The following is a 22547-nucleotide window of genomic DNA, read 5'->3' as shown; positions in this document are numbered from 1 at the left end:
TTTATTATATATATTTTATTGGTTTATTTATAGATTTTTAAATGTTGGCCTCCTTTAGTAAGAGCCTCATACAAAAATGCTGTCCCAGAATAATGCTAGTGTCCCAGAATTTTGCCGCCCACTCGAAGAGTGGGCCCCCGTAGGTCGAGCCCACGAGTACCTAAGTCCTTATTTATTAGTGACCTCACGCAGTCAAGAGGTACCCAGGGGGCTGACTAATGATAGGCCGCCCCTCTGTTCATCACAGAGGGGGCATCACAACCTGTAACTGCGTCACTGCTGTAACCGCCTCGCACACCGTAATTGCCTTATTTCTCCACCAAATAAAGCCCAATTTCAATAAAAAGGTTATCAATGAATAGCGCTTAATCTGATCAATTGATTTTGTCAATTTGAGCCTTCTTGAGGCTATTCCCACATTGTTGTGTGTAAGTGAATGTGATGCCTAGTCTCGGGCCCGCGACGGCGGCACGGGAATTGTCATCCCGGCCACCACAATGCACGCCTCGACCCTCTCGTCATCCGAGTAGTTATTAGGCACGCGATCATAGCCGAATCCGCCCCAATCTTCTCGGCGTAATAGATCTTCTTCTTGATCGCTATTTCCAGGCGAATAATCCCTGCTTCCGGCCGTCAAAGCGGCTTGTGTGAATCCTTCGATCTGTGTGTTCATGATGACCTCAATATCGTCACAATCCTCCTCCTCGTTGCCGGGCAATAGCGGCGTTAAGTCTCTTGATGATACCGAGAGCACATCTTCAGGTATGTTATCTAGCTGACCTCGCAAAGCTGCCGCCTCTCGCAAGGCTGCAGCCTTGTCAAGGTCAGCCAAATAGTCGGCGGCCTCGGGAATAGCTTCAAGAACATGCCGACCCCAAATTCGATGCTGGAAGTCCCGTTTTTCCTCGTCACCTTCAATCCAAAGGCGCCTGCGATTCTCTAAGGTCTCCTTTTCCGTCTCAGACATTATTCTCTGGCGATCGGCCTCCTGTGAAGCCATCGCGGCTGCTTCTGCGGCCGCCTTTTCCTTCTTTGCTTTCACGGCCGCGCCGCCACGGAGACGCGGCTGGCCATCGTCACGAAGGTTATGGAGGAAATTATTCTGTTGCCGAGTTAGTTTCTTAGACTCTAGTCTCCGCTGCTCTTCCTCTCGTGCTTCAACCATACGCTTTAACTCTCCTACAGTAAAAGCACCATCTTTGACGCCCTTAATTTGGCGTCGACTTCGTGTGCGGCGTCCCTCGAGTCGTATACGCTCCTTCTGTAATCTAATGACATTCTCATGTGACTTTTGCGTCACAATGGCGAGATCAACACACGCTTCAGCGCTCCGGATAACCTTCCGCGTTGGTGTATCAAGGAGGGATATAGACCTTTGAACAGAGAGATCAGAGAGTTGCTTTTTGACTCTCCTCGGAGTCACCTTATCCCTATTTAAAGTCACTGGGAATAGAGGCTTTTGTCGTTCTTCAGCGTACCGGCGCAGCGGGCCTAGGACGACTTCTGGGTTAATAGGGAAGATGCCTGACTTTTCATAGCCAACGTATATATGACAGGCCTTAAATGCGGCTGCATACATACGATTCCACTGGTTCAGAAAGTCGAATCGAGAGATCTGCATACCGCCGGCTATCATGAAGTCCCTGAGAGCGCATTTTTGTTCATTTTTAAGGTGTTGATAGACGCCAACGTCAAGAGGTTGCAGACGATGACTGAGGTGACTTGGGAGGCGATACGGGATAATATCAAACATTCCACAATACCAGATAAATTCAGGATCCTCATGAGCGGAAAAGGAGTCCATCAGTAGGAGCCGGTATGAGGTCGGGGCCTTCTTGACTTGGTAACGAGGTTTGAACGCATATTCCTCGTCAAATTGGGACTTCGTGATAGTCGTCGGGTAGCCAAACCACTCCTCAATAGAGGATCCGGCGAAGGTCTCGCTGGCGGCAAAGGAACAGCGGTTAAAGTGTTGCAGCCACTGGACAGATCGATGAGAGTTATTATAACCCGTATCTGTGAATGTGAGGACAACACGCTCGTCAATATCAGCACGCGTATATTCCTCTAATAACGTCTTCGCCTTGAGTATCAGGAACGAAGGAATTGACCTCCCAGCTGCGCTGGCGGCATCAATAGACGTCAAAGACTCCTTATTCCCGGGCTGAAAGACAGTCGTCCGTGTGTTTCGTTTCATCCGGGTAGAAAAGAGCTTCAGGCTACCATTTACCCACCCAATTTGTAAGGGGGTCTCGTCAAAGTTCCAAAGATCGCACTTTTGGATACCAAGGGTGCTCATCAGGGCGTCGAATTCCTTGAACCAATTGTCGATGTGTTGTATATCTGTCTCGGCAGCGGCACGGGTGACTTCTTGGACCTTTGGGGACTTATGTTGAAGCTCTGGATGACGCTTTTTGAACCTCCGTACCCATGATATTGATACAGGAGGCTGTGGGTTATCAAATCGGTGTCCCCGAAGGAAACTAGCGTAGTTACGGATAGAGGTTTCTGACACAGCAAAAGCGCTACTCTCAACTGAACGGATGAAGGTCACTAAAGCCCGTTCTTCCGGCCCAGTCAGCGCCGATGGAGTCCCTCCTTTGGAGTCAGAAGGCAGCGGTTTCCCAGCTTTTAATAGATATATATATTTCTTAGTCAGGCCGGCATTTGCGTGGTGAAGCGCGGCGGTGTCACTGATGCTGTATTTGCCTGGGGAGGGGTTCGCCCGAGTTGTCGGTGGCGCGGACGCCCCGGATAGATACGCATGCGCCGCACGCGCCGCAGCAGCGCTTTCTTTGCTTGAAAATCGAGGCATAGTCAATTTCAATTGAAAATAAAGTCAGGCTTTAATTTGAAGCTATTCGGACTTCAATTCGTGGAGAAATAAGGCAATTACGGTGTGCGAGGCGGTTACAGCAGTGACGCAGTTACAGGTTGTGATGCCCCCTCTGTGATGAACAGAGGGGTTGCGTAACTAGCTTACCTAATCCCCTGGGTACCGCGAGCCTATGGGCTCCCATACATCGGCTTATCAAGCGTTGTCCTCCTTCGCTGCACTTCTTTCCCCTTTCTAACCTTAGCTGAGAGGACAAGATTATCAATAATGGGATCTCCTGCGCCTCACCACCGCCATCAATCCTCACTTGAAGGAGTCATTGACCTTTCTACCGGTAGAGGGCATCCATTGAGTCCCTGTCAACGCGACAAGGCCAAGCGCGTTTTTACTGGCATTATCAACCGTTTCGAGGGCTCGTCGGCCGTAGAGAAACCATACAATCGTGCCAAGCTGATTCGCCTGACATATGAGTATGCTCGCTCGGAAGATTCTCGATGCAATTTCTTGCAAGCATTCTTCGGATCAGTAAACTTTATGGTGGAGGACTCTATCGATTTCGACGATGAAGCGGTAGAAGAGGGGATTCGCTCGAGCTTGAATTCCTTTGCAGATTTCTTGGTGGAGAACTTCTTCCTTCCACGTAGTTCACCGTTGCCACGGCCTTGAGCCCTAACGCTAACCATATTCCAGTCAAGGCTTCTGCCAGCAAGACACCCCAGCCTTCGCCAGCAGCAGCCTCCCAAGTTCCGAGCAGACGTTCTGCTGTGGGGTCTGTGGAAAGAGTGGCCAAGATCTTGAAGCAGCTGATCTTCGGTAAAGTTTGTTAAGACAAACATGATGCCGATCACGAGACAGCAATAAACCTTTATAGCAAAGTTCCCGTATTTTAAAAAGAGAGTAATCACACAGTACGCGAAGCGCGGCAAAACGAACCAATCGGACTCCCTAAAAGCCATCCAGGGCTATCTCCGGCGGCTCTACCTGAAGCACAAACTTGCCGAGAGCCACTGGGGTCATCTTATTTACCTTCGTTTCGACGAGTCGCTGCCTTGGATGGGTGGCGACTGTGCCCGCTGCGTGGCAGAAGAATGCGTGTACAATGATGACGGCTCGTCCCATCATGTGAGATTTCCAAGCTGGTCCTGGCTGGGCTGGGACTTTGAGCATGCTGGCTTGGGGCGGCTCTTCAAGCTCCCAAGGGCCACAGCCTCGGGCATGGTCATGCCTGAGCTGGAGTTTTACAAGCTCGATATCTACGGCAGAGTTTATGCTCAAATGTCTCGACAGTCTATTGCTATCTCTTTTCTTAGTTATCCTATTAAGGGCCGGGTTTTAATTATAATAAAGAACATAATATTAACATATTATAGCATTATATCCTAATATTAATTTAATAGCTTTTTTTTTAATCGTTTTTATTATATATACTAGAAGACTTATACCTAACGTACATGATAAGCGGGCGGCGCAGACAAGCGAGCAACGCAGTGTGACGGTCAAGGTTCCCAACGTAGTAAACCGTAACCTGATTTGGTTTATGTTGGCAGTTGCAACGGGGCGTGGCGTACTGAGTGTAGGGTGGCGAATCACGTCTGATAATGTCAAGAAGTATTCCTGAGTAATCAAGTTGTATTGAAAGCTGAGGTAGCGAGAGTGTCTATCTACGGGATGTTGTGTGGTTTTTTATAGGTAGGGTCTGGGGAGCATCTCACGATGCCCATCGTGAGATAGTGTTACATTCTCACTTGCCCGGAGTGAGAAAGTAGGTCCCGCTCACTCGGTGCGAGTGAGCGGAATACGTTGATCCGTGCCGTGTGGCGACACGCATTCGATCGCGGCATGGGCCGTGACACGCAGTTAAAATTTCTTAGTATTTACACTTTAAGCTTAAAAAATTCTTAAAAATTGAAGTTAAGCTTAAAACAGATACAAATTAGTAAGTAAGACTATTAATATATTAGTAGTTTAAAAATAATTTTTTTAAACTTTTAAAAAAAATTCTTTATTAAGTTATTAGATAAAATTCTTTATTAAGTTATTAGATAAAATTCTATTCGCACTGTTTTTTTTTAAGTTTTTTATTTTTTTAAAAAATAATGTTATTTTTTAAAAATCTAAAAAAAAAATACGTCATAATTTTCTTTTTAGTTAAATAGTTAAAAATACTATTTTTAAGTTTCCAGCTATTTTATAGCTATTTTTAAATACTTAAGGTTTATTATTTTTAAGTGCACAGTATCTCCTGAGTGCGTGCGGACCTCCGCAAAGTCACTCGCCCCACTTATCTCGGTCACCTCGTAAGTACGTGAGGGGTACGAAAAGTTTAATGCGAGAAGAAATTGATGCCATTTCACACCCTAAACACCATCAAATTATTTTGACCTCATCAATGAGCTCCCCCAACTCTAGACGAGATACAGGTCATCACCCCCTATGATGACACGAGCTTTCTCGATGAACGGCACAGCCATCGCATTTGGCCCAATGATTCAACCCGGGCCGCGGTTTTTCCGGCCGAAGAGGACCAAGGCACGAGCTTCGAGCCCTTCCAAGTGGAAACACGTAAATTTCATATCAACACCCTGCCTCCAACGCCTCTGAAGCTATTCCAACTTTTCCTCCCTATATCCCTCGTTGAAAAATGGGTCGTCTATACGAGAAGCTGGGTCTCGTGGCTCAAATTGAACGGCTGGATCGACAGCTGGAAAACCGAAATGAAGCGAACCTCAAAACTCCACAAATGGGAAGGTCCAACGGCTTCAGAGGTGATGACGATGATTGCAGTGCTTATTTATATGGGAGTGCATAAGGAAAAGAAGATACGAAGCTATTGGGAGAGCCCCAAGCCCGGCATTCAACGCGCTGAGCACTCATTTGTTAAGTTCATCTCATACGATAACTTTCAGCTTATCCACAGGCACCTTCGCCCCTTTGACCACACCCAAGTTGACGAGACTGCACCACTTCCGAAGGTATTCCAAGGCGTTGAAGAGTGGTCTGAGCACATACAAGCCGTATCCATGCAGCTGTTCCGGCCTGGGTCCCACCTAGCTATCGATGAGTGCATAATCCGCTATACGGGCAGAAGTGACGCTACCACGACTATCAAAAGCAAGCCCGACCCTGTGGGTTTCAAGATTTGGGTCATAGCCCAGCTGGGCTTCTTTATTCACTGGCTATGGCATATCAAAGATGCAGAACATGGCGCCGTTGGCGTTGAAATTTCAACGCAGATATTATCATCACAGCCCTCACAACCCTCACAAGCCCGGCCTAGGAAAAGAAGGAAGGTCTCAGCCAAGGCCGCAGAGGAAGCCCCTGATATAGAAGACGATGATGAAGCAGTGAATTCGACCCAAGCCGTCGTTATTGGCCTTACAAAAACACTGCCAAAATCGACATATCACGTCTTTGTGGATAACCTCTTCTCGTCCCCACCTCTCTTCCGCAACCTCCGCAAGCAGGGCTACGGGGCCACTGGCACAGCTCGTGCGAATAGTGGCATCCACGAGGAATTAGTCAGGGATAAGAACGATGACGGCAAGGTCAAAAAAATGTACGAATTTAATGCCGTCAAGGCGATACCAACCCCTGACAACCAGGTACTGACTTCAGACACTTTTGGCTGAGAATCCCTACTAATTCGCCTTCGTGCTGTAACCACAGGTCAACCAAATCGCTTGGAAGGACACTAAGCTTGTGTTATTCTTGTCTACCGTGTTTACCGGCGCCGACGATGAGCGTGTTGTCCGACAGAGGAAGAAGCCGTCATCCAAGAAGTCAGAGGCCAAGCCGATACGCCGTTTTTTTTAGGAACGAAGCTGTCAAAATGATCAACATACCGACAGTGGCTGCTGCTTACAACGACGAGATGAACCATGTTGACCGTGGTGATCAGCTGAGGTCATATTATAATAAGTATGATCATGCCCTCCGCCGGGGCCCGTGGCAAGCACTAGCCTGGACCTTCCTCCTTGATGTGGCCCTTGTTAACAGCTATGTTGCTCAACTTCACGGGCAGCCAAAGTGGAAGAGATACACGAATCACAGGCAGTGGCGAGAGTGCATTTATAACGAATTATTCAACGCCTACGGTCATGATAGTCAGGCAAGGCAGCTTTACCGAGCAGGAGACGAGCGTGATCTACAGGATGCCGAATTACAGCGTAAACACGTGGACCGGGAGATCAATTTTATCAACCGTCATGCCAAATCAGACTGCCTAGCCTGTCAAGGGTGTCGGCAGGGGCAGCTGAGAACAAACGCCTCGGAATGGAGCCCTCTTACGGAGGTCAGCGGCAATCAGGAAAAGGAGAGGAAGCGGCCTAAGGTGCGTAGTCAGACCACCTTCGGATGCCGTATCTGTGATGTTGCGATATGTCAAAGCAAATATTGCTGGGACTTCTATCACCACCTAATTTAGCATGGGAATTTTGTACCTTTTATTTCGCACATTTTAATTGGCCATACCCCCTCATCGTTACCACAGTGGAGGTCCGCACGCACTCAGGAGATAGGGGGGAGTTTTATTGGGGTTGCCTCACGTGACGACCACACTGCAGAATAGGCTTCCCGGCTTCGGAGGGCTTACTCAGGGGTTTCTTCCCTCCTGCAACTGCCTCACGGGAGTCAATTGCTCGCCTCTGCAAGTAGCTCGTCATCTATCACGCAGTCAAGACTCGATCCCCCCCCCCCCAAAAAAAAAAACCTTCCCTCTGCATATAGAACCACTGCAATATACACACTTTGCCTCCCTACATGGGAGCGCGGACGGGCCCTCTCTGATGCTACGGTCTAACACGTTTACGTATAAGACCGCAGCGACAGGTGACCCGTTGCGGCCAAACCATACACACTCTGTACCCAGGGGATTAGGTAAGCTAGTTACGCAACCCCTCTGTTCATCACAGAGGGGGCATCACAACCTGTAACTGCGTCACTGCTGTAACCGCCTCGCACACCGTAATTGCCTTATTTCTCCACGAATTGAAGTCCGAATAGCTTCAAATTAAAGCCTGACTTTATTTTCAATTGAAATTGACTATGCCTCGATTTTCAAGCAAAGAAAGCGCTGCTGCGGCGCGTGCGGCGCATGCGTATCTATCCGGGGCGTCCGCGCCACCGACAACTCGGGCGAACCCCTCCCCAGGCAAATACAGCATCAGTGACACCGCCGCGCTTCACCACGCAAATGCCGGCCTGACTAAGAAATATATATATCTATTAAAAGCTGGGAAACCGCTGCCTTCTGACTCCAAAGGAGGGACTCCATCGGCGCTGACTGGGCCGGAAGAACGGGCTTTAGTGACCTTCATCCGTTCAGTTGAGAGTAGCGCTTTTGCTGTGTCAGAAACCTCTATCCGTAACTACGCTAGTTTCCTTCGGGGACACCGATTTGATAACCCACAGCCTCCTGTATCAATATCATGGGTACGGAGGTTCAAAAAGCGTCATCCAGAGCTTCAACATAAGTCCCCAAAGGTCCAAGAAGTCACCCGTGCCGCTGCCGAGACAGATATACAACACATCGACAATTGGTTCAAGGAATTCGACGCCCTGATGAGCACCCTTGGTATCCAAAAGTGCGATCTTTGGAACTTTGACGAGACCCCCTTACAAATTGGGTGGGTAAATGGTAGCCTGAAGCTCTTTTCTACCCGGATGAAACGAAACACACGGACGACTGTCTTTCAGCCCGGGAATAAGGAGTCTTTGACGTCTATTGATGCCGCCAGCGCAGCTGGGAGGTCAATTCCTTCGTTCCTGATACTCAAGGCGAAGACGTTATTAGAGGAATATACGCGTGCTGATATTGACGAGCGTGTTGTCCTCACATTCACAGATACGGGTTATAATAACTCTCATCGATCTGTCCAGTGGCTGCAACACTTTAACCGCTGTTCCTTTGCCGCCAGCGAGACCTTCGCCGGATCCTCTATTGAGGAGTGGTTTGGCTACCCGACGACTATCACGAAGTCCCAATTTGACGAGGAATATGCGTTCAAACCTCGTTACCAAGTCAAGAAGGCCCCGACCTCATACCGGCTCCTACTGATGGACTCCTTTTCCGCTCATGAGGATCCTGAATTTATCTGGTATTGTGGAATGTTTGATATTATCCCGTATCGCCTCCCAAGTCACCTCAGTCATCGTCTGCAACCTCTTGACGTTGGCGTCTATCAACACCTTAAAAATGAACAAAAATGCGCTCTCAGGGACTTCATGATAGCCGGCGGTATGCAGATCTCTCGATTCGACTTTCTGAACCAGTGGAATCGTATGTATGCAGCCGCATTTAAGGCCTGTCATATATACGTTGGCTATGAAAAGTCAGGCATCTTCCCTATTAACCCAGAAGTCGTCCTAGGCCCGCTGCGCCGGTACGCTGAAGAACGACAAAAGCCTCTATTCCCAGTGACTTTAAATAGGGATAAGGTGACTCCGAGGAGAGTCAAAAAGCAACTCTCTGATCTCTCTGTTCAAAGGTCTATATCCCTCCTTGATACACCAACGCGGAAGGTTATCCGGAGCGCTGAAGCGTGTGTTGATCTCGCCATTGTGACGCAAAAGTCACATGAGAATGTCATTAGATTACAGAAGGAGCGTATACGACTCGAGGGACGCCGCACACGAAGTCGACGCCAAATTAAGGGCGTCAAAGATGGTGCTTTTACTGTAGGAGAGTTAAAGCGTATGGTTGAAGCACGAGAGGAAGAGCAGCGGAGACTAGAGTCTAAGAAACTAACTCGGCAACAGAATAATTTCCTCCATAACCTTCGTGACGATGGCCAGCCGCGTCTCCGTGGCGGCGCGGCCGTGAAAGCAAAGAAGGAAAAGGCGGCCGCAGAAGCAGCCGCGATGGCTTCACAGGAGGCCGATCGCCAGAGAATAATGTCTGAGACGGAAAAGGAGACCTTAGAGAATCGCAGGCGCCTTTGGATTGAAGGTGACGAGGAAAAACGGGACTTCCAGCATCGAATTTGGGGTCGGCATGTTCTTGAAGCTATTCCCGAGGCCGCCGACTATTTGGCTGACCTTGACAAGGCTGCAGCCTTGCGAGAGGCGGCAGCTTTGCGAGGTCAGCTAGATAACATACCTGAAGATGTGCTCTCGGTATCATCAAGAGACTTAACGCCGCTATTGCCCGGCAACGAGGAGGAGGATTGTGACGATATTGAGGTCATCATGAACACACAGATCGAAGGATTCACACAAGCCGCTTTGACGGCCGGAAGCAGGGATTATTCGCCTGGAAATAGCGATCAAGAAGAAGATCTATTACGCCGAGAAGATTGGGGCGGATTCGGCTATGATCGCGTGCCTAATAACTACTCGGATGACGAGAGGGTCGAGGCGTGCATTGTGGTGGCCGGGATGACAATTCCCGTGCCGCCGTCGCGGGCCCGAGACTAGGCATCACATTCACTTACACACAACAATGTGGGAATAGCCTCAAGAAGGCTCAAATTGACAAAATCAATTGATCAGATTAAGCGCTATTCATTGATAACCTTTTTATTGAAATTGGGCTTTATTTGGTGGAGAAATAAGGCAATTACGGTGTGCGAGGCGGTTACAGCAGTGACGCAGTTACAGGTTGTGATGCCCCCTCTGTGATGAACAGAGGGGCGGCCTATCATTAGTCAGCCCCCTGGGTACCCGCGAATTTAAAATTTCGCGGGTACCGCGAAAATGACTAAGCACGTTGCCGTAGCGATTTTCAACCACTGACCTGGCGGCCTGCGCCACGACGCGGTTACGTTCTTCCTTCTTCGGTCATCCTTCTGTGCTACAACTCAGATGTTTCCAGCATCGCGTGCAGAGAAAGCGAGATTTCCTGAAGACTGTCTCCCTCCAGAACGGAGCTATGAGTCACGAGATGCCCTTTTCAGGTCCATTAATACGTGGGCGGCTATAAAGGGCTACGCCTTCACCACCGGGAAGTCCACTAGAGGGAAGAGTGGCAGGCAAACAGTCACATACGCTTGTGATCGATCCTGTCATCCTCCTAGTGCGTCGATAGAGCGCCAGCGGAAGACGGCCACTCGAGGAACTGGCTGTGAGTTCTCATTGTTGGCCAAAGAATCCCTGGATAAAAGCACATGGACTGTCCGACATCGCCCGGACAAGCGATTCTCCAAGCATAACCATGCACCAAGCCAGCATCCCTCTGCCCACCCAGCACATCGCAAGCTAGGAGAAGAAGTTGTAGCGGATCTGTCACGCTTGTCCCATGCCGGTATAGCTCCCAGAGATATCCGAACATATATACGACAGAATTGCGATTCCTTGGTGACCCAGCAGGACATCTACAACGGGATTGCAGCTACTAGGAGAGAAGTATGCGAAGGGCAAAGCTCTATTCATGCGCTTGCCAGCCAGCTCGATAAAGAAGGCTTTTGGAGTCGAATACAGTTCGATGAAGACGGCCGGGTTACCGCTGTCTTATTCGCTCATCCAGATTCCTTGGCGTATCTTCAGGCCTACCCGGATATACTCCTACTAGACTGCACATACAAGACAAACAAGCATGGCATGCCGCTGCTCGACATGATTGGAGTCGATGCCTGCCAGCGATCTTTCTGCATAGCGTTTGCATTCCTCAGTGGGGAGACCGAAGACGATTTTCTATGGGCGTTGGATCGGTTGAGGTCACTATACGAACACCACAGCACCAGACTGCCCTCTGTCATTCTGACGGACCGCTGCGTCGCCTGCATGAATGCTGTTGAGATCTCCTTCCCTACGTCTTGCTCACTGCTCTGCCGCTGGCACGCGAACAAGGCAGTCCTCCGTTACTGCCGGCCAGCTTTCGTCCGCCAAGATCAACTGGGCTCCACCGACCCAGCAACAAACGATACTGTGGAGACCAGTGGTTGGTCCGAATTCTACCAGTTTTGGCATTCGATCATGGGTGCGCCGAACGAGGAAGAGTTCAAGCACCGAGTTTCGCAATTCGAGAAGAAGTACCTACCAGACTACCTCGAGCAGGTCGGGTATGTCCAGACTTTCTGGCTTGAGCAGTACAAAGAGAAGCTTGTCAAGGCATGGGTCGATCAGCATGCTCATTTCGGCAATACAGCCACGTCCCGAGTCGAGGGCATACATGCACTGATGAAATCCCATCTCAGAAAGTCCACGTTGGATCTCTTTGAAGCTTGGAGGGCAATGAAGCATGCACTACTCAACCAGTTGTCGGAGTTGAGATCGAACCAAGCCCGACAGCAGATTCGAGTCCCTATTGAACTTTCGGGGCCGCTGTATGCTGCAGTGCATGGCTGGGTATCACATGAAGCCCTGAGAAAGGTGGAGGAGCAACGGAAGTTGCTGAGTAGGAAAGATCCTCCACCGCCATTGACTTGCACGGGTTCTTTTACCAGATCCCATGGACTGCCTTGCCTCCACACTCTGAAATCCTTGCAAGAGCAGGGCCAAGTCCTTTCACTTGAACACTTCCACCAGCACTGGCGCCTGCAGCGCAAGGGAACTCCGCAACCACTTCTAGAGCCTCGCCAACGAATTGAGCCGACGTTTACACACTCCATTATCCCCAAACAGAGCACCCGAAGAGAACCCAGTGCGTTTGAGAGCGTTGAGATGGCGCGCAAGGCGCCGCCTACGTGCAGCAGATGCCACGCGGTTGGTCATACCAGGACGGCAAGGGCCTGCCCGATGAGATTTGGGGAGTTGCTTCAACAACAAGCTCTAGCCCCGGGACTTTCGCAGTCGGTTGAAGTGCCGGTTGCTGAACCCGAGCCACCCCAAATCCGACCGCTGGTGGATGTATCCGAGGAAGAGTTTCCGTCAGCGCCGGAAGATGGTTTGCTGGCCGCGGTCCTCGGCGATCAGCCAGAGACTGTGACTGGGGCTTTGCAAAACTCGACCGGCGGCGCCTCTCAGCGGCCAGGATCCCCTGTTCATGAACCATCTCCTTTGCCTGGCCCGCCATCGCTATCGCCACCGAGGTACGATTCGCCACAGGCCATATATGGACGATATGTCGCCGCAAGGAGCGCGTGGTACGCAGCGCAGCCGGCCGGCAGCATTAAGACGAACCAACAATATCGCAGGGCGATGGGGCTCCCACTCAGGTATGATAATCAGAGCTATGAGTGGTGCCTGGACTACAAACAGATGTCCAAGCGCTGTACAACGTCGGCAGGGTCAAGAGAATGGACGAAAGAAGAGATGATGGCATATCTAGACTGGACCAAGGCTGAGGATGAGCGAATTGAATCCCAGGTCGCTGAAGAGATGGGGGATAATCCTTTGGCTAATAGAAGAAGGGGCGTCAAAGACATTTGGAAGAGAATAGAAACGGACAGCAGGGAACAAGAAGCTTTGTACTTGGCTAGCCGTAGGACAGAAGACTGTATTATTGTTGGAAGTCATGGGTGTTAGACGATCACTCGATGGCAAAGCCCTAGAACATTCTCCGGCTGTCATAGCTGTGTATAATTTGGGTAGCTCTTATATGAATTAAGCAAATTGAACCTTCCCATCTCAACAATCATAGCGAAAGGTAGCTGTCAGCTCTGTTGGATGTGTAAGTGGTGAGCTTTGTTTTATCCCGTGGAGACAGTGTCGATAGCCCATTTTGTATTACCAGTTCTGCAAATGGCACTGTGCTTAGTCATTTTCGCGGTACCCGCGAAATTTTAAATTCGCGGGTACCGCGAGCCTATGGGCTCCCCCGATGTATCGCCGGCTGAGTCATCGCATGAAGTTTGGAATGGTCACATGATTTGCTTGTGGCGGGACGGCTAGCGTTTACCACCTCGACACTCTTTACACTCTTTACACTCTTTACACTCTTTACACTCTTTACACTCTTTACACTCTTTACACTCTTTACACTCTTTACACTCTTTACACTCTTTACACTCTTTACACTCTTTACACTCTTTACACTCTTTACACTCTTTACACTCTTTACACTCTTTACACTCTTTACACTCTTTACACTCTTTACACTCTTTACACTCTTTACACTCTTTACACTCTTTACACTCTTTACACTCTTTACACTCTTTACACTCTTTACACTCTTTACACTCTTTACACTCTTTACACTCTTTACACTCTTTACACTCTTTACACTCTTTACACTCTTTACACTCTTTACACTCTTTACACTCTTTACACTCTTTACACTCTTTACACTCTTTACACTCTTTACACTCTTTACACTCTTTACACTCTTTACACTCTTTACACTCTTTACACTCTTTACACTCTTTACACTCTTTACACTCTTTACACTCTTTACACTCTTTACACTACTCTTTACACTCTTTATTTTAGCTGGTGGGCGTAGGCGTAGACGCCGGTGCTGCCGGGAGCGTTGCCTCGCGAAATGGACGCGACCGTTGAGGAGATCCTGGTCGAAGGTGGAGGTTCGGTCGCCGCGACGCGTCGGTCCTCAAGACCCGCGAAACCGACAGCAAAACTGCAGGAAAACCTGCAGGCGGCTGTGAGAAAGACGGGTACGTCAAAGAAGGCCGGTTCGGCGCAAACGCGGGAAGGAGAGAATGAGTTTGGCGACAGGGCCGGAGCATCAGAGATGGAAGGTACGGCAAGCAACAACGCGTCGCTCGTGCAGATGATGCTCCGCACAATGCTCCAGGAAACATCAACCCATCTCATGAACGAACAGAAGCAAATGCTGGAGAGGCTGTGGGACGCATTGATGGAGAACCAGCGAACAGCAACTCAGATGATGAGTGATCAGCTGGAGATGATTCGACAACTCCAGCAGGAAATCCAGACGATCAAGATGCAGGCAGCCGAAGAGCTAAAGAAGGCAGAAGAGTTTAGACGCATACACGAACAGATCACCAGGCAACTGAGAATAATGCGAGAACAGACGGCTGAGCAGCTTAGAACCATGCGGGAACAGGCAGCAAAAGACCTTGAGCAAATGCGGCAACAGATGATGGAGCAGCTAGAACAGGCGCGCAACCAGGCGGCGGAAGAAATGAAACAGATGAGGGAACAACTAAATGCGATGGCCGACGGTATCACCAGCGGTGCCCAGGCGAGCCCACAACCATCGTATGCAGATGTAGCCCGCACCCCGCCAACGAGCCAGCCGAGCAACGTCCAAACTCTCTCATCCATGCGCACAACACCATCATCATTCACGGATACTCTGTTTTGTACCATTGACACATCTCGAGTCAGCGAAAAGGACAAAGGCAAGGCGCAAGTCGGGGAAGTCCGTCAAGCGATCGAAGAGAAGGTGCGGACAATGGACGGCCGACAAAGCTGGCGGTGCGCAGCCGTGGTGAAAGACGCGAGGAACGCAGACCGCATCAAGGTGATCTGCCGGGATGAAGCAGAGATGCAGCTTGTCAGGGAGGTAGCAGAGAAGACGGTGGTCAAGGGCGCCAGAGTCCTCAGGGACCAACTGTACCCGGTTAAGGTTGACGGCGCAAACAGGACTGCGGTGCTGGATCCATCCGGCAACGTGCTGCCAGGTGCGGCGGAGGCACTAGGAAAGGAGAATGAGGTGACAATCGCCAAGATGCACTGGCTCAGTGACAAGGAGAATGGGAAAATATACGGTTCGATGGTGATCTACGTTACGAAGGCGGGCGATGCGCGACGTCTACTGGAGGAGAGGTACTTCCATCTTGCCGGAGAGTCAGCCAGCACCAACGTCTTTGAGCGACGCCAGGGTCCGGCCCAGTGCTATAACTGCTGGGAGGCCGGTCACAAGGCGTTCGCTTGCAAGAAAGCACAGCGGTGCGGCAAGTGCGCGGAGACGGGACATCACCACGGGCAGTGCCAGGCGGTCGAGCCGAAGTGCATTCTATGCGGAGGGCCGCACGAGTCGTTCAGTCGACACTGCCGAGTGCGGCGACTACATGGTGATGTGCACTAATCTGAAAATCTTCCAGCTCAACGTGCGGAAGAGGGATGTGGTACAGCTGAGCATGATGAACGACAGAGACTTGCGGGAATATGCGGTGCTGGCGGTAGCCGAACCATACGCTTTGAGCATTGATGGAGCGTTGGTGACAGTACCGAACAATCACAGAAACTGGACGAGATTCCTACCGACAAAGAGACACGAGATGCAATGGGCGGTTCGCAGCATGCTCTGGATCCGTAGTGATCTAGAAGCGGAACAGGTGCCGATACCCTCGGCTGACCTAACCGGAGCAATACTCCGGTTGCCTGACCGGGAAGTCTTGGTGGTATCTGTGTACGTGGAAGGGAGGGACGAGAATGCTTTACGCACGGCCGTGAGACAACTGCACACGACGATAGTGGACTTCCGCAACGGCACCGGCAGAAGAACGGATGTCGTTCTGGCCGGCGACTTCAACCGACATGACCAACTCTGGGGAGGCGATGAGGTGACAGGCAGGAGGCAAGGCGAGGCGGGCCCGATCATCGACCTCATGGACGAACATGGCCTACTCAGTCTTCTCCCGCGAGGGACGAAGACTTGGGAAGGGCCAGATTGCGAAAGCACGATCGACCTGATGCTTACATCGTCTGAGTTGGCAGAAGAGGTGGTCCACTGCGGCATCCACCCGACCGAACACGGGTCAGATCACAGGGCAACCCGAACAGAGTTTGACCTCTCGACGCCTGAAAGGACGGTTGAGCCAAGATTACTTTTCAAGAATGCACCGTGGAATGCGATCAGGGAGAGGGTGAAAGACAAGCTCGCACCACTTCCGTGGGACGGCGGAGTTCAGGCACAGACGGACAGGCTGATGGAGGTGGTTCTCGATGCGGTCCACGAACTGGTTCCACGGGCTAAACCATCGCCGTACGCGAAGAGGTGGTGGACAACAGACCTTACGAGGCTTCGAAGGGCGTATACGTTCTGGAGGAACCTGGCGAGGTCCCAGCGCCGTGTAGGCCACCGGATTGACAACCTAGAAAACAGAGCCAAGGAAGCAGCCAAGGAGTATCACGACACCATCAAAAGGCAGAAGAAGGCCCATTGGGATGATTTCCTCGCAGACGGGACCAACATCTGGCAAGCCGCCACGTACCTCAAACCCGGAGGCGGGATGGCCAGTGACAAGATTCCCCCATTGAAAAGAGCGGACGGGATGACGACGCAGGACAAGGCCGAGCAGGCGGAAGAATTGCTCAGTGCATTCTTCCCACCGCTGCCGGCAACCATAGAAGACGAAGGCCCGCGACCGCGGCGGAGAGAAGTGGCCATGCCGAACTTGACGATGGAGGAAGTGGAGGAGAAGATCATGGAAGCCAAGGCGTGGAAAGCGCCCGGGGAAGACGGGCTGCCGGCGATGGTGTGGAAACAGCTGTGGCCGGTGGTGAAGGAGCGCGTTATGCATCTGTTCCACACTTCACTGGGCGAAGGACAACTACCGGACCAGTGGAGGAGCGCCAAGATCATTCCGCTCAAGAAACCGGACAAGGGAAACTACAGGATCGCAAAGGCATGGAGGGCGATCTCGCTTTTGTCGACGCTGGGCAAGATCCTCGAAGCAGTAGTAGCTGACAGAATTTCGTACGTCGTCGAGAGGTTCGGACTCTTACCCACAAACCATTCTGGGGCGAGAAAACGGCGGTCGGCAGAGCAGGCACTGCTGCTCTTCCAGGAACAGGTCTACAAAGCATGGCGGAACCGCCAAGTGTTCAGTCTGGTTAGCTTCGACGTCAAGGGTGCCTACAACGGAGTGTTCAAGGACAGATTACTGCAAAGACTCGAAGCAAGAGGCATCCCCAAGGGGCTTGTGAAGTGGATAGATGCGTTTTGCTCAAACCGCACGGCCACCATCGTCGTGAACGGCTACACTTCTGAGCGACGGGAGCTGCCACAGGCCGGCCTTCCGCAAGGGTCGCCACTGTCGTCTGTGCTCTTCCTCTTCTTCAACGCAGACCTAGTGCAGAGCAGGATCGACTCGAAGGGCGGCTCGATCGCGTTCGTTGACGACTACTCAGCCTGGGTCACAGGGCCGACGGCGGAGGCGAACAGGGACGGCATGCAGGCCATCATTGACCGAGCACTAGCGTGGGAGAGACGCAGTGGAGCGACGTTTGAATGCGACAAGACAACCGTCATCCACTTCACACGTGTCGCTGAACGCTCCAGTGATGCGCCGTTCACGATCAAGGGAGAGGAAGTCAAGCCGAAGCAGAAGGCCAAGATCTTGGGAGTGGTCATGGACACGAAGCTCAGGTTCAAGGAACACATGGCCAAGGCCGCTTCTAAAGGTCTTTCAGCAGCCATATGTCTAAGGAGACTCAAGATGCTTTCACCGCACAGTGCCAGACAGCTCTTCGTCGCCACCGTTGCCCCGGTCATGGACTACGCCTCCGTCGTGTGGTCGCATGCATGCGGCGAAAGAGAACTAACCTGGCTCAACAGGGCACAGAAAGTAGGGGCACAGGCGATCACAGGCGCCTTTCGAACGGTGTCGACGGCAGTGGCTGAAGCGGAGGCCAGCATCCAGACGGTATGCGAGCGATATGCTCAGGCCGGCACGAGGCTATACATCAACATCCAGACCCTACCAAAGACACATCCGCTCGCAACACTCAGGGTGTCAGTGAGTCGGAGATACATGTCACCGTTGAAAAGACTAGTACTTGCGCACGAAGGGAGCGGTATCGAGCGGATGGAGACGATCCAAGCTTATACGGTACCACCGTGGCACAGCCGTGTGTCGACGGTATGCGAGGCTGATCGTGAAGCGGCGATAACAGCAGCCAAAAGCGCCAACGACATTGTCATTGCGACCAGTGCTTCCGACAGAGAAGGGCTCGTAGGCATAGGCGGCATCGTAGCATACAGATCGTCGGACCAGAGAGGCAAGATAGTGGCCAGATACTCGGTCACCCTCGGGTCACGAGACGACCAGAACCCATACACGGCCGAACTGGAGGCGATAGCGATGGCGTTGCGATGCATGCCCGATGGTCTGCAACATCGAGAACTCACGGTGTTGTCAAGCAGCCAGTCGTCACTGAAAGCGATCGCACGGCCACGACAGCAATCCGGTCAGATCACCATCCGGCAGATCTATGAGCACACCGAACGACTGGGAAAGGGAAATAACAGGGTCAAGATGATATGGATACCATCCCGGGACGACGACCTCATCATCGGCCGCAAGGCGAAGAGACAGGCGCAGAGAGCAACCAGAGCAGAATGCACGCCGCAATCGCTGCCGTACCAGGCCCGCTCCACTCGGACCAGACTGGTGGCGGCGCAGCTGCGTCAGCAACAGAGACTACCCGACAGAGTGGGCGGCTACTCCAAGCGGATCGACCGAGCCCTACCAGGCAAGCACACGAAAGCGCTGTACGATATCCTGAAGAGGCAAGAAGCCGACGTGCTCTCGCAGCTTCGTACAGGAATGGCGAGGATCAACAGCTACCTGAGCAAGATAGGAGCCGCGGAGTCGGACGTGTGTGAGTGCGGACGCGCACCAGAGACGATGGAGCACTTCCTTTTCCGATGCTCGAGATGGGACACGGAACGTGAAGGCATGCGACAAGCGGGACAAGGCATGATGGGAAACCTTTCCTTCTTTCTGGGTGGAAAGTCGGCGGCGGATGGGTCCAAATGGGCACCTAACCTAGAGGCGGTGCGAGCGGCAGTCAAGTTTGCAATGGCGACAGGAAGACTGAGGTGAAAAGGGAAACAGAATATGCTAAACACTAACACCACAGCTGACTACTAATATTGAACAGCCTCAAGTTGACAGGCCATGCTTCAGCTGCTGGGGATAGGATGCTGAACACTTGGAGAAACCGGCCTTCAAGCAGGCCTGTCAAACAGAGTCAAGCGAGGCTGGAACAAAAAGAATCGGAGAGAGAAGTTGGGCTTTCTTTTGTGGTCAGGATCAACACGACGGAAGTGTAATTGGCTTAGCGTATCTAGCGGCCCTATGAGATTAGTTCTCCCGGGCGTAATACCGTAAAAACTCGAGAAATTCGTGGTCTTGGCAAGGTGGATCCGGCTCACAGCCCCGCTCGCTATGCCCTCTAGGGCCAAGCGTGATGAGGCTCAACACAAATCCGGTATCAGATTAATACCTCACTAAAGGCAATCAATTTCCACTCTTTTTCGTCAATTGAAGCATTCTGAGATATCTTCAGGTCGTCAGAATGGTGTTGGAACCACTAGATCCAAATTTGCAGGTGACGCCGAGGCGCAAGCGCGGTCCAAAGCCAAAGCCGGCTTCTCAGCGCAAATCAAAGCCATTTTCCCCTCTAAAGCGCAAAGAAGAAACCTACTCTCGCGCGAAGAAAGTGCGGGTGCTGCTTTTCCTCCTCAACCATCGCATTTATGACCCAAATCCTAATACCCGGGGATCTCAACGGGTCGAGGTCATCGAAGGATATCGTCAACCTTACTTTTCTGAGGCATCGAAGTGGTTTCTGGTCAAGGAGAACACGATCCGCGAGTGGTGGAAGCACCGTGACAGGATCCTCGGCGACGCCCCTACGCAGTCAGACTGGAGGCCGCAGTGGCCGGAGCTCGAAGACGAGCTTTTCAGACGCTTCGTTCAGCGGAGATCAGAGAAGAAAATCGTCACTATTTCCTGGTTCCGTACTACAGCAAAGTCCCTCTTTGAAAAGCTCTATCCAGAACAAGAGAAGCTATTTGGATTCTCAAATGGATGGTTCCTAAACTTCAAGAAGAGGCATCGCATCGTTAAACGTCGAGTCACTAACCAGGCCCAGAAGACCCCAGAAGAGTACCATAAGATTATCAATAGCTTCCTTCGCTTCCTCCTTCGCAATACCCAAAGAAAGGCATCCCCTCCTCCTCTAGTCCCTCCTAAATTCCCCTACCAACTAGGAGAGAAGATTCCCGACCTTCTCGACTCCCCAAAGCGCCGTTTTCACAATAACTGTATCCTTAACGTGGATGAAACCCCTCTTCCTTTTGAGTACCTCGATGGTTCGACCTACGCCCTCGAGGGCGATAAGACCGTCTCTGGAAAGACCGAAAGAAGCGGCTGGAGCAAGAGAAAAGCTTCTCTTGTGCTGTCAATCTTCGCTGACGGCCTGGGCCGACTGAAGCCTAAGATTATCTTTGAGGGCGCTGAACCGCCGAAGGGGAAGATTATGCAGAGAGAAGGTCATCTCTATCACCCCGGCGTTTCCGTCGAGTTCAATCCTACCGCCTACAACAACGAGAAGTTATTTCTGAAGTGGCTGAACGAGGAGGTTATCCCTGCAAGCAGGCGCACAGGGAATTCATGCTCGTCATGGATGTAGCCAGCTTCCATAAGACTGACGACGTGACTTCCCTCGTCAGGGAGTCAAGGATCCTGCCGGCGATGATCCCTCCGGGCTGTACGGGTCTTCTTCAACCGCTTGACGTATCTATTAACAAGGTGTTCAAGGGATGGTTACAGCAGCTTGCCGATGAATGGATCACCGAAAGAGAGAACGACCCCTCGCGCAATTCCAAGCCGTGGACCCCTACTGAGAAGCGAGTCATGACAACACATATCGTCGGCCGTGCTTGGGAGCGACTTCTAGAGCGGCCGGAGCTGGTACAGAAGGCCTTCTTCTCCTGCGGAATCGGCCTACGGCCTGATAGAAGTGAGGAGGGGAAGATCAGTATTAAGAACGTTGGAAAAGAAGAGATTGACTTCAGCAACTAGGAGATAGCTTCTAATCCGGCAGAAGGAGAGGCACAGCACCAAGAAATAGCGGCTGCGTTTGATGAAGAAGAACTAGGCCTTCCTGAAGATGACCTTATTGAGTCACTGACTTCCCTTTCCACCGAAGAGCTGGCACGAATAGCTTCAGAGAGGGGACTCACGGTGGATTTCACGAGATCAGAAGTCAGGGATGATCTGATCAATCAGCTTGTAGACCTCGGTACTTCCTCTCAAGGCGAAATTACTATGGGAGAAGAAGTTACTATATCACTAGGGACTCCCTCCTCGATCCAATAGAACGCAATTCCCTCTTGCCACTCCCTCTCGACCCCTAGCCTGAAGTCCTACTTCCTCCAACGCCGGCCGCGCCTCTCAACCTTGCATAATACCTCCTTCCCTGCCTCCAAGACATCGTTAAGGCCTCACCGACTTCCCTCCCTTATCTAAGCGTGGTGAATGCCCTCATTTGTAAGGGAAATGCCGGTTATGACTCCTGGGGAAGAGGGATCTCTGTACTTGAGGCGGTAAGTCTGTCTGTCGACTTCGAAGCAGGCCGCGTTGGCGAAATCGTACGTCATATCTGATCAAATGATTAGTCATGCAGCCCAGCTAATGAGAGGCCACGTATAGATGATATCAATGAAGCCGGCTGTGTTTAAATTCATCGTTGAAGAGGCGTTTTTGAGGGCGTTTTTGAGGGCGTTTTTGAGCGTTGTTATGAGTGTTATTTCTGAGGGCTAGGATCAGAGGGATTGAAGTCGGATTGCGAGGTGCCGCCTTTCCTAATTAGGTATAGCGGGTGGGGAAATTTAGCGCCATTCCACCTTGCCAAGACCACGAATTTCTCGAGTTTCTACGGTAAAACATACATACATACATACGTACCCGGGGGTCTGTGATGTACGTACCTTAACAGGCCGACCCCACTCCTGCTGGAGAGGGGGTGACGAAACCCGTAAATCCGTCGAAACCGTAAATACCTTACATAACTGTTTTGTACCACAATTCGATCAATTCGCATGCTACAATTAAAATGAAAATACCTGCATGTATCTGAGAATTTGGATAAAGGATATCCTCACTTTTAACGAACT

The 22547-nt window shown here is 51.2% G+C and overlaps 5 protein-coding genes across 5 annotated transcripts; 4 read left to right on the top strand and 1 right to left on the bottom strand.

The window, feature by feature from the left end:
* Window positions 1–445: 445 nt before the first annotated feature.
* MRS44_018358 (uncharacterized protein) lies at window positions 446–2815 on the bottom strand (the record flags this gene model as incomplete). Its single annotated transcript, XM_065616553.1, has 1 exon — window positions 446–2815. One exon carries the CDS (start codon window positions 2813–2815, stop codon window positions 446–448), a length of 2370 nt encoding a protein of 789 aa, XP_065472625.1.
* Window positions 2816–3103: 288 nt separating this feature from the next.
* MRS44_018357 (uncharacterized protein) lies at window positions 3104–6649 on the top strand (the record flags this gene model as incomplete). Its single annotated transcript, XM_065616552.1, has 5 exons — window positions 3104–3476; window positions 3527–3649; window positions 3708–4099; window positions 5257–6438; window positions 6503–6649. 5 exons carry the CDS (start codon window positions 3104–3106, stop codon window positions 6647–6649), a joined length of 2217 nt encoding a protein of 738 aa, XP_065472624.1.
* A 16-nt stretch (window positions 6650–6665) lies between these two features.
* On the top strand, window positions 6666–10249 carry MRS44_018356 (uncharacterized protein; the record flags this gene model as incomplete). The annotated part of the gene is made up of 4 exons (XM_065616551.1): window positions 6666–7166; window positions 7704–7711; window positions 7897–9113; window positions 9171–10249. The coding sequence occupies 4 exons, from the start codon at window positions 6666–6668 to the stop codon at window positions 10247–10249; spliced, it is 2805 nt and encodes a 934-aa protein (XP_065472623.1).
* Window positions 10250–10636: 387 nt separating this feature from the next.
* Window positions 10637–14153, top strand: MRS44_018355 (uncharacterized protein; the record flags this gene model as incomplete). Its single annotated transcript, XM_065616550.1, has 2 exons — window positions 10637–12927; window positions 13604–14153. The coding sequence occupies 2 exons, from the start codon at window positions 10637–10639 to the stop codon at window positions 14151–14153; spliced, it is 2841 nt and encodes a 946-aa protein (XP_065472622.1).
* Window positions 14154–14192: 39 nt separating this feature from the next.
* On the top strand, window positions 14193–21453 carry MRS44_018354 (uncharacterized protein; the record flags this gene model as incomplete). Its single annotated transcript, XM_065616549.1, has 5 exons — window positions 14193–15583; window positions 15624–19463; window positions 19526–19670; window positions 19976–20982; window positions 21036–21453. 5 exons carry the CDS (start codon window positions 14193–14195, stop codon window positions 21451–21453), a joined length of 6801 nt encoding a protein of 2266 aa, XP_065472621.1.
* Between the last annotated feature and the right edge of the window lie 1094 nt (window positions 21454–22547).

Source organism: Fusarium solani, assembly GCF_023522795.1.
Source record: "Fusarium solani strain SB1 chromosome Unknown bctg00000015, whole genome shotgun sequence".
Taxonomy (NCBI): Eukaryota; Fungi; Ascomycota; class Sordariomycetes; order Hypocreales; family Nectriaceae; genus Fusarium; species Fusarium solani.
Note: the sequence above shows the minus strand (reverse complement) of the source record. Positions and strands in the feature narration are given on the sequence as shown.